Source organism: Terrapene carolina, unplaced genomic scaffold, assembly GCF_002925995.2.
Source record: "Terrapene carolina triunguis isolate 2854851 unplaced genomic scaffold, T_m_triunguis-2.0 Scaffold833, whole genome shotgun sequence".
In the NCBI taxonomy this organism is placed as follows: Eukaryota; Metazoa; Chordata; order Testudines; family Emydidae; genus Terrapene; species Terrapene triunguis.
The window spans coordinates 1,565,256-1,574,954 of record NW_020665184.1 but is presented as its reverse complement, the minus strand read 5'-3'; the positions used below and the strand labels follow the sequence as shown (position 1 = coordinate 1,574,954).

General features: G+C 53.6%; 1 protein-coding gene across 1 annotated transcript in view; it reads left to right on the top strand.

Moving 5' to 3' along the window:
• The window catches only part of CACNA1A (calcium voltage-gated channel subunit alpha1 A), a 140,676-nt gene that overhangs the window by 95,458 nt on the left and 35,519 nt on the right, over positions 1-9,699 (top strand). The window contains exons 30-32 of the mRNA XM_026660587.2: positions 69-179; positions 1,717-1,800; positions 9,073-9,189. Coding sequence (XP_026516372.1) covers positions 69-179; positions 1,717-1,800; positions 9,073-9,189 — 312 coding nt within the window. The remainder of the gene's footprint in view (positions 1-68; positions 180-1,716; positions 1,801-9,072; positions 9,190-9,699) is intronic.

The window sequence follows — 9,699 nt, the reverse complement described above, 5'->3', positions numbered from 1 at the left end:
ATCTGTGGTCTGGGGACCTGGCCTCTCCCGTGGGGCTGATTTTTTGCTCTCTCCTCTCTTGCCTTTAGTTCGACAAGGCCTCAACTGCTTATGAGGACGTGCTAAAGATGTTCAACCACGTCTTCACTTCATTATTTTCCCTGGAGTGTCTGCTGAAGATCATGGCCTTTGGGGTGCTGGTAAGTGTCTCCACAGCCAATTCCACTAGGGAGCATGGGGTGTTACCATGGAAATAAAAGACAGAACCCGGCTCCTTCAGCAGGATGGGATTCCCCACCTGTTCTTCCAACCCCGTGCCCCGCCCTCCCCCCTTTGCCAGGTGGGGATTTGACACTCTTCCCCTCCACGTCCTGGGGGGGAGTGTAAGAACATCTTGCCAACTGGCAACTAAGAGGTGATTGTTGAAGGCATCTCCAAGCCCTTCGTAAGGTGACCCCAGCTCGGGGAAGGGGGGAGGTGGTTCTGGGTGGTTCAGGGAACTATTATGAGGATTACGGGGAGCAAAATAAAGAGGGGCTACAGGAGAAATGTCCCACGAGTAAGGTCCATTAGCATCTTCTCCCCGAGGGACATGAAGGAGTCCAATCTCCATTCATGGCTCACTGAAGATCCCTGGGGGTTTGAGGCTCCCACCATTGGTGCAGGTGTTCGGGGCAAGGAACTGACTCCATCCCGCACAGAGGGATCTGGGCTTCCGTTCAGGCAGGAGCCGAGAGGGAGAGGGGCGCTCAGGGAGGTTAAGAGGCTGGATTGGAGGAGCAGCACAGGCTGGTCTGGCACGGGGAGCAGACGCTGATAGATGGAGAAAGGGAAAAAGAGAGAATGAATCTCCCCCAGAAAATGTGGCTGATTTTTGATCCTGCCCCATTCCCTTCTTTGAACGGGGCTGTTTTCTCATCATTCCTTGTGTTTGCTGTGCTGGGTTCATTTCTCCATGGGGGGCTTGCTCAACAGAGCTATGGACCGCTCGGTGACTGGTGGCTCTGACGGGGTGGGAGAGGGCTGTGATTTCGTCTCCAGCTCGGGGAACCCAGCCAAGGACATGCTTCTGTCCCTTGGCCGGGAAGATCCCAGCAACAGTAACATATTCTGGTCCTGTGTGTTTTATTCTTTCATTTTAAATGTCCATCTAACTGTCCATTCTGATTGGGCCTGGGGGGGGGCACTTTTCCAAAGTTTTGGAGGGGGAGGGGGCGTCCCCCTGGGTTTAGCTGATTGATACTGGGGGCCAGAGATCCTGGGCTTGATTCTGCTCATAGGTGGGTCCTGATCCAGAGCCCCTTGAAATCAGTGGAGAGGTTCCCACTGATCTCAGTGGAGTTTTGGTCTGGCCCTTACACCAATGACACAGCAGTGGAACACCACAGTCTTTGCACCATCGTCATTCCCACGGGTAACTGAATACAGCATCAGGCCCCGGTCACACCCGCCACCCCAGGATCATTTCAAGGTGCCAAGAAATACCCCCACCGCTCCTTTAAATTAACCCTTTCGACCCCCTCCCCTCTTGCCTGCCAGATCCATTGGAGCTCACCGAAAAGGTAACCTGGGCCTCGCTCTCCCGGGGTCAGGGCACTGGGGGCAGGGAGGAGATGGGGCTGGGGTCGGGGGGTGACTCTCTGTTCTCGTTGCTGTTGCTTCCGTCGTGAATGTCGTTGAATGTTTGCTGCTGTGTTGCTGTTCCTTTTCGTCCTTTGTTTTTGTTTTTCTTTATAGAATTATTTCCGTGATGCCTGGAATATCTTTGATTTTGTCACAGTTCTGGGTAGCATCACAGACATCTTAGTGACAGAGTTTGGGGTAAGTTCGAAACACCGCCTCCTCTCTTATGGCCTTAGCTTAAGCAGAGGGGGATGCTTGCCAGAGGGGGGCACTGCAGGGGCTTTTACCCCATTGCACCTGGCCCCAAGGAAGGACAGATGCCGGGCGAGGGAGACAGCTGGGTTGGAGCCATATTCGGTGTCATCCCAGATAGCCGCCATGGGGAGAAGAGAGCCATGCAGTTTCTATATGAGGAGGCCCAAGAATTCTTGTTCTGGGGACAACCCCAAGTGCTGAGGGACCAAGCCAAGGCAGATGGAGTCAAAACCAAACCCAGCTGGGCGTTCCTGCCCACCTGAAATGGATTCAGTGAGGGCCAGGTTCTGATCTCACATGCCATATCCCAAGTCACTCCACTGGGGGTGGACATGCTGGCATAAATCCAGAGTCACTCCACTGGCGGTCAGTATGCTGGTGTAAATCCAGAGTCACTCCACTGGGGGTGAGCATGCCGGCGTAAATCCAGAGCCACTCCACTGGGGGTAGGCATGCCGACGTAAATCCAGAGTCACTCCACTGGGGGTAGGTATGCAGTGTAAATCCAGAATCACTCCACTGGGGGTCAGTATGCCGGTGTAAATCCAGAGTCACTTTTCAGTGTTCATTGGAGTGATGCCGAATTTGCACAGGTGAAACTGAGAGCAGAGCCTGGCCCTGGAAACTAGAGACAGAGAAAACCGAAAGCAGCGCTGGGACATTCCCCAGGAGGCAGGAGAACAGTCCGAGATACACACACACACACGGGCGCGCACACAGCGCTAGACATGTTACTGACAGTTGGATTTGAACTGGGCCATCGCCCTCAGCAGAAAGCTCAGGCCCTCACCCCTTGGTAGCCACCAATGGCAGAGTTCACATCCCACCTGGAGAGAACTCAGCCAGCCCAAACTCAGGGCAGTGGGCAAGGGACCTCTCCCAGGGTGACTGGGGATCATCCTGTTTGTGGAGTGAACGTAATGGAGAAAATATCTTGGGCAAACTTGAGGGGAGTCTGCACTTCAGTGTGGTGTAGGGGGCGGGTGGCAGCCGGGTACAGGAGATGGGCGGGGGCAATGCCTGCAATCTAACTGGTATAGAACTGCAGGAAGCAGCCCTGGGTGGGTTGAGGAGACGAACTGAATGATCTAGCAGGTCTCCTCCATCTCTGCCACCAACTAGCGCCTGGAGAGCCTTCCCCCAGTGTTAATTAATCCTCCAGGATGGGGTCAGTATAATTATCCCTCATTTTACAGATGGGGAAACTGAGGCACAGCGCAGGGCAGTGAGTCACCCAAGGTCACAGAGGGAGCCAGTGGCAGAGCTGGGAATAGTACCCAGAAGACCTCCCTCCCAGTCTCCTCCTGTAATCACTAGGACACGCTCCCTCCCAGTGGCTGGGAACCCAGGTGTCCTAAACCTCTCTTCCTTCCTGCTGTAAGCACTAGGCCACACCCCCAGCACTGGGGATAGAGCTCGGGTGTCCCGACTCTGTTCCCAGGCAAGGCCTATCCCTCCCGGGATCCCCTGGTGACAGAGGCCCAGATCCTGATCTCAGTGAAGCTACTCTAAATGGTCTTACTATCTTCCGAGAGCTGCCTTCCAACCCCCTGAGTGGGCAAGACACACTAGTCAGTGGGTGTGCAAAAGGAGTGTAAATCACGCCCCTTGGCGTCTCCCACACCTGTCTGCCCACCCACATTCAGACGCCACCTAGCCTGCCCTAACGCTCGTCTCTACCAAAATGGCGTCTTTGCTTCCTGGCACTTGTGGGGTTTGGGTTCTCCTGGTCTGTGGGTCTGGGGATAGGAGGGGGCTGGCAGATCCAATGGGATCCCAGAGGCAGGCAGAATGAGGGGCCAGGACCTGGCAGCAAGGAGTGGGGTTTGCTGGTGGGTGGACCTTTGCCAGTCCAGCCCAACACAGAAGTCCCTTTTGAAGGCCCCTCCTCGCCCTGCCAGGCCATTGCATGCGACTGGTGATGCCTACGTCAGGGGCTGGCCCCTTGCACAACTTTGCCTTCTCTACCTGCTCTTGACCTCGATGGCCTGTACCATGCAAACGCAATGGACCCAAACTGGCAGGAGAGCTCCGCGGCAGTGCAAATTCTGGAGGGCTGGCGGGGACGGGGAACACGGCATAGGGGCCCTTCCTTCAGAAATAACCAAGAACCTGCAGGAGACCCTCCGGCCCAGTGGAACTGTGTGGATAGGGCTGTTAGCCCCCGAGAAGGCAGAAGAGCCTAGTACCTGGGAGGACAGGGCTGGAAACTAGGACTCCTGGGTTCTCATCCCAGCTTTGCCACTGACTTGCTGTCTGATCTTGGGGACATCTCTTCCCCTCTCTGTGCCTCAGTTTCCTGACCCACCTCCCAGGGTCGGGGGAGGGAGGAGCCGCGAGGATGAAGACCTCAGCCTGAGGTGGCAAAGCCATGGAGGCTGGATGCTTGGGTCTGCGCCGGAGGGCATGGTCCCGAGCGCCGGGGAGAACCCACGCCCTTTGCTCCCTTGCATCAGAGCGGCCCCTCGGCAGGCAGGGGAGCGGGGCTGGGTGCTGGCGCTGCCCTGTGCGGGTGGGTCGGGACTCTCCGGCCTCGTGCTGTGTGCTCTCTATAATGACTGTCTCTCTTGTCTTATCTTCTTTCCATGCTGTCTCTTTATACTGTGCTATTTTGGGGCGACGCCCTCTGAAAATGTCATCCAATCAAAATGCACTATGAAAAATCCATGTGTCCATCTATGAATCGGTCTGTGTATCCATGCCAACTAATATTTCTGAACTTCCCCCGCCTCCCACCCCCACCCCCACGACAAAACACCCCGTCCTCAATCTGTCGCTCCATCTCTGTATATTACGCTGGTTGCCAATCAACCTGTGACACCAAACAACCCCCTCAAATTTCTCCCTCTGCCCCCAACTCCTCTCCTCCTATTCATCTCAACATCTACATCTAGAATCTGGTTGGTTTAATATCTTTCTGAAGCCTAAATGCATTATCTAAGAGCACTCTCTCATCTCTGCATTGCATGAGTTACTGCGCTGGGAACTGCCTGCAGCTAGCTCGCTAGCGTGCTCTCTTTTCTCTCTTCCTTCCTTCCTTCCTTCCTTTCTCTCTCCCTTCTTCGTTCCTCCAGATGTACGTAGCTTTGAAACAAAGCAGCAAACAAGAAAAAGTCTCTGTACTTGTCTTTCTGTTCAAAGGGCCTAGTGGAGGCCGAGTGATATGGTGTGTAACAAACTGGGGGGTGGCACTGAGTCGGAGGGCGAGAGATCCCCCAGATCCAGGGGATGATCTCCTGAGAAAGGGGTGGCTGGAGTCTCAGGTAGACGGAGAGATGTGGGTGGACCAAGGGATAGACCCCAGGTGGACGGGTGGATCTCCAGATAGAGGGATCCTGGGGAGATCCCAGTGGGTGCACAGAGTGGGGACAGCAGGTCCCCAGGTTATGTAGCAGGCTTCTCACCTCTCCCTCTGTCTGCACACGGTATCGGCTCAGATCTACAGCTAGCTGAGGACTCTCGGGGACCCGGCTCTGACCCTCTGAGGGTTGGGGGCTGGGATCACGAGCACACCGGAGGGAAGAAGGAACCAAGGGGGCAACGCTGCCTCGGTGGAGAGCAGCTGACAGCTGCAGGGCCTGCTCCCCCCATCGCTGTTGGTTGAGAGGCAGTGCGGGATGGGCAGGGGAAATGGAAACCAGGAAGGAGCAAAGAAGGGCCTATGCCGGTCTGGGCCCCACGTGTGCACATGGAAATGGCCTCCTATACACACATCCGTCACACGTGGACACCTTCCCCAGGCGTGCACCCCCCCACACACACACTTATTCCCCCCCCCATCCCCACTCATGCACCGCTGCCTGCACACGCACCTCACACACATTCACACGCAGATCCGTGCGTGCCCACACCGTGCGTGCCCTCGCTAGGTGTTTCCCTCTCCCGCCTCCAGACGCCACCCTAACGCTAGCACATGCTCTCCCTCCCCCCATGCCCTGCTGCTGTTGTTCCCCACCACTCTCCCCTCCCCAGGGCCCTAGAGGGCTGAGTTTGCCTCAGAGTTTAAAGTACCCTTGGCGGGTTCCCTGCCAACAGCCGGGCAAGCCTCACACTCCTACAACACCCCTCTGCCACCTTGGCAGGGCGCCCTCTAGCAGCAAGAGGGGAGTGCTCTCTCCATGGCCCCTCTGCCTGGCTACCGCGAGGGGCTGCCATCTTTGCCATGTGTGACACAGACCCCGCCCCCCATCCCAGCAGGACCTGGACTGAGCCCTACCAGAGGGGAGCGTCTGGGGCAAGCTTGAAACCAGGTCAACAACTCTGCTTTGCGTCCTCTGGGATTAACCAAGCGGCGTAGGGGGCAAGGGCTGAAGGGGAGGGACCCTGTAGTTTCACTCAGACCTAAAATCCAAGAGAGGGGAGAAGGGGGCAAAGGTGCGGAGAGGAGGGTGGAAAGACTATTGGAGGAGCTTCCTGGTGGAACAATGGAAGATCCCCTCCCTTCTCCATTCCCCCCCACCCCGTTTCTCTCTCTCTCTCTCTCTCTCTCTCTCTGCAGAGGTGGGGGGCCTTTTTGTTCCGTGCTCCCGCATGAGCCTCGCTGTTCGATTTCTCAGTCGGTTTGGGAGGCTGATAAATCGGTGCTGCCGCCACCGCCCCAGAGGGTGCTGACGCATGCTCCCCCCCGGAGTCCGTATGTTACACTCACTCCTTGGAGGGATGGCTCACAGCTTCTGGGAACACACGCCAGGGAGCAGGCAGACCTCCCCATGTCCGAGCAGGGGGGGACTGGAGAGAAGTGCCCACATACAGGGAACCATGGGTTGGTGCATTGGCCTGTAATGTATATTGTGTAGTTACACAACAGCTCCATGGTATCTGTTGTGTAATTATACAGCCAGGCCCTTGGACCTGGTGTTAACTACACAGGAGTTCCCTGCTGTGCATTGTGTAACTACACAAGGTTCTCTGGGCTATGTTGTGTACAAGTCATGTGGCCTGTTCTGTGCAATTGTAAGAGTCACACGGGATGTGTTGGGTACAGAGCCCTGGTGGTGCATGTTGTGTGGCAGCACAAGTCTTGTGGCTCGCATTGTGCGATTGCACAAGCTTTTTCTGGCACGTTTGGCTGTTGCACAAGGATCGCCTGGCCTGGGTCATGAGATTACACAAGAGTCCCGTGGCATGTGTTGTGCGGCTGTACATGAGTCCTGTGATGCGTGTTGTGTGGCCACATACGTCTTGTGATGTATGTGATGTATGTGATGTACAGCTGCTCCCTGGAAACAAAGGGGTTTCTTCTTGCCCGGCAGGGCTTCCCACAGACGGCAGGAGGATGCTGTCCAGCTGTGCTCTTGGGAATTCCCCATTAGGCAGCACCCAGGCAAGGCGCCTGTACACCCCGTGGGTCAAGTACCTTCACCTTCCGCCCCTGTACACCCAATCCAGCCCCACTGCTCCATTTGTCCCGCCCGCCCTCTGGATGTGGAGAGAAGGGATCAGACTGATCCAGGCTGGGTGAGGCTGGAAACATAGCAATGGGTGTAGGAGCCAAGTCCTTTAATTTCCAGGGTGGGATTAGAACCCTGGATCCTGGGCGAGTGCTGTGCTGTGCCGGAGGAGCTGGGATCCCAGCCCCACTTCTGACTTGTGCATCGATTGGCAGAGGGAAGGGGAGTCCTTGGGCTCGAGGTCAGAACTTCACAGCTGACGCCGGGTCTGCAATGGATCTGCCAAACAGACCCCAGATCCGAGCCAGAACAGAGTCCACGTGCCAGGAGCGAGTTTGTCTCTTAGAAAAGGCAGGGTGACCGCAAGGGGGCAAAGGTTGGTGGCCTGAGGTTAACCTCGGAGCTGCATGCCACCGATTAACTGGAACTCCGGCCCAGCGAGCCAGGCAGAACTGCCCTACTCCAGCAGCCAGTGCCCAGGGGAACTCCAGCGCCTACCACGCTTAGCCCGGTCCCAGAAGCCACATGCCATCCCCTCCTTGGGGGAGAGGGGTCCAAAATGCATCTTCGTGAAACCAACAGGATGAGTAGAGCTTCCCAGCCTCTTGGCCCTCCCCTCCCCATCCCTTGGAGCAAAACCCCATTGAATGTCGTCCTTGCCTGCAGGCTGAGCCCCCTCCCCCTCCGCCAGCCTCAAGAAGTTATTCCAGGGAGCATCCCAGCGTGGCTGTTGGGTGCACAGAGACAGATGCATTTGAGGTCCCAATCATCACATGCGATCTGTAACATACTGCAAGTCCCCAGATCCCTTCCCACCCCGGACTCCCCCTCTCCCGGCACTTGTCCTGCTTCAATTCTCTCTGGTTGTGTGTGCATAGTACATGTGTGATGTGACCCCACAATGCTCTACCTGCTTGTGTCAGAAAATATCAGTGCATTTGGTTGTTGGGATAGTTAAAAATATATAACCCTGATATTGACGAATAACCATTGAGTTCCCAATTGGATGAGCCCGGCTTGTTCGTTTCCTTTATGTTCGTTTCCCCTTTTTCAGGGATGGCTGGTGGGTGGAGATTGTTGGGTGGCTTCCATGCTGTGATTTGTTAATAGCGTTATCATTCATTGTCATGGTTGGTTATCATTATTTGTATTAATATTATTTATCATTTATTTTTATTAAATTATTAACAACACTATTAATTCATTAATATTCATTTTATTCTTAATAGCATCCAATGCATTATAATCATTATATTTATTTATTGTGTATTATAATTATCATTATTTGGTATTGTTTATATTAATAGTATTATGTGTTATATTACTATTATTTATTAATATGCATTGCAATATCATTTATTATTTATCAGTGGTATTATTGGTTATATCATTGGTTTAATAATACTATGTATTATCATTTATTTATCTTATAAACAATTATAGCATTATGTATTATAATAATTTATATATTATTTATTAATATGCATTGCTGCTATTTATCATTAGTTATTAATTAATGGCATGGTGAATAATAATAATTAGTATTATTGGTTGTTATAAACAGTTGCTATTCATTGCTAATAATGATCACAATTGATGGTGTTGTTATTATTTTATTAATACTTTATTGAGTTCTCCGTGTATTTTGTTTGAGTTGTGAGTTGGTGGGTTAATCATGTGCGTGGAGTTGATGTTTCCCTGGGTTGTTCCCCTGCGGTGCTGCGTGGATTCGGGCACACGTCCAGGGCAGTCTCCCCTGGGGGTGGGGATCTCCCCGCTTGTGCCCACGGGTAGCCCTCACCTCTCCCTCCTCTCGTCCCCTCAGAACAACTTCATCAACCTGAGCTTCCTGCGGCTCTTCCGTGCTGCCCGCCTCATCAAGCTCCTGCGCCAGGGCTACACCATCCGCATCCTGCTGTGGACCTTCGTCCAGTCCTTTAAGGTGACTGGGGACGGGGGGCTGGGCCAGGGGGCCAGGATCCCCGCCACTGACTCACTGAATGACTGACCCGTCGGGACTGCCCAAGGTTAAGCGTATGCGGGCTGGACCCTTGGCTCTGAAGATGTATTGATTCCATATCAGTCTGTTTGTCCCCATACAGACCCCTCTGTCTATCTCTTTCTGTCTATCCCCATAGAAACCCATCCATCCACTTGTACTCTGTCTGTCCAGCCATCCCATACACACTCTTCCATCCGTCCGTCCCCATACACATCTATCTATCTATCCCCATTCATTCTATCTATCTATCTATCCCCATTCACCCCCTCTATCTATCTATCTATCTATCTATCTATCTGTCCCCATTCACCCCCTCTATCTCTCTATTTATCCCCATTCACCCCATCTATCTATCTATCTATCTATCTATCCCCATTCACCCCATCTATCTATCTATCTATCTATCTATCTATCCCCATTCACCCCATCTATCTATCTATCTATCTATCT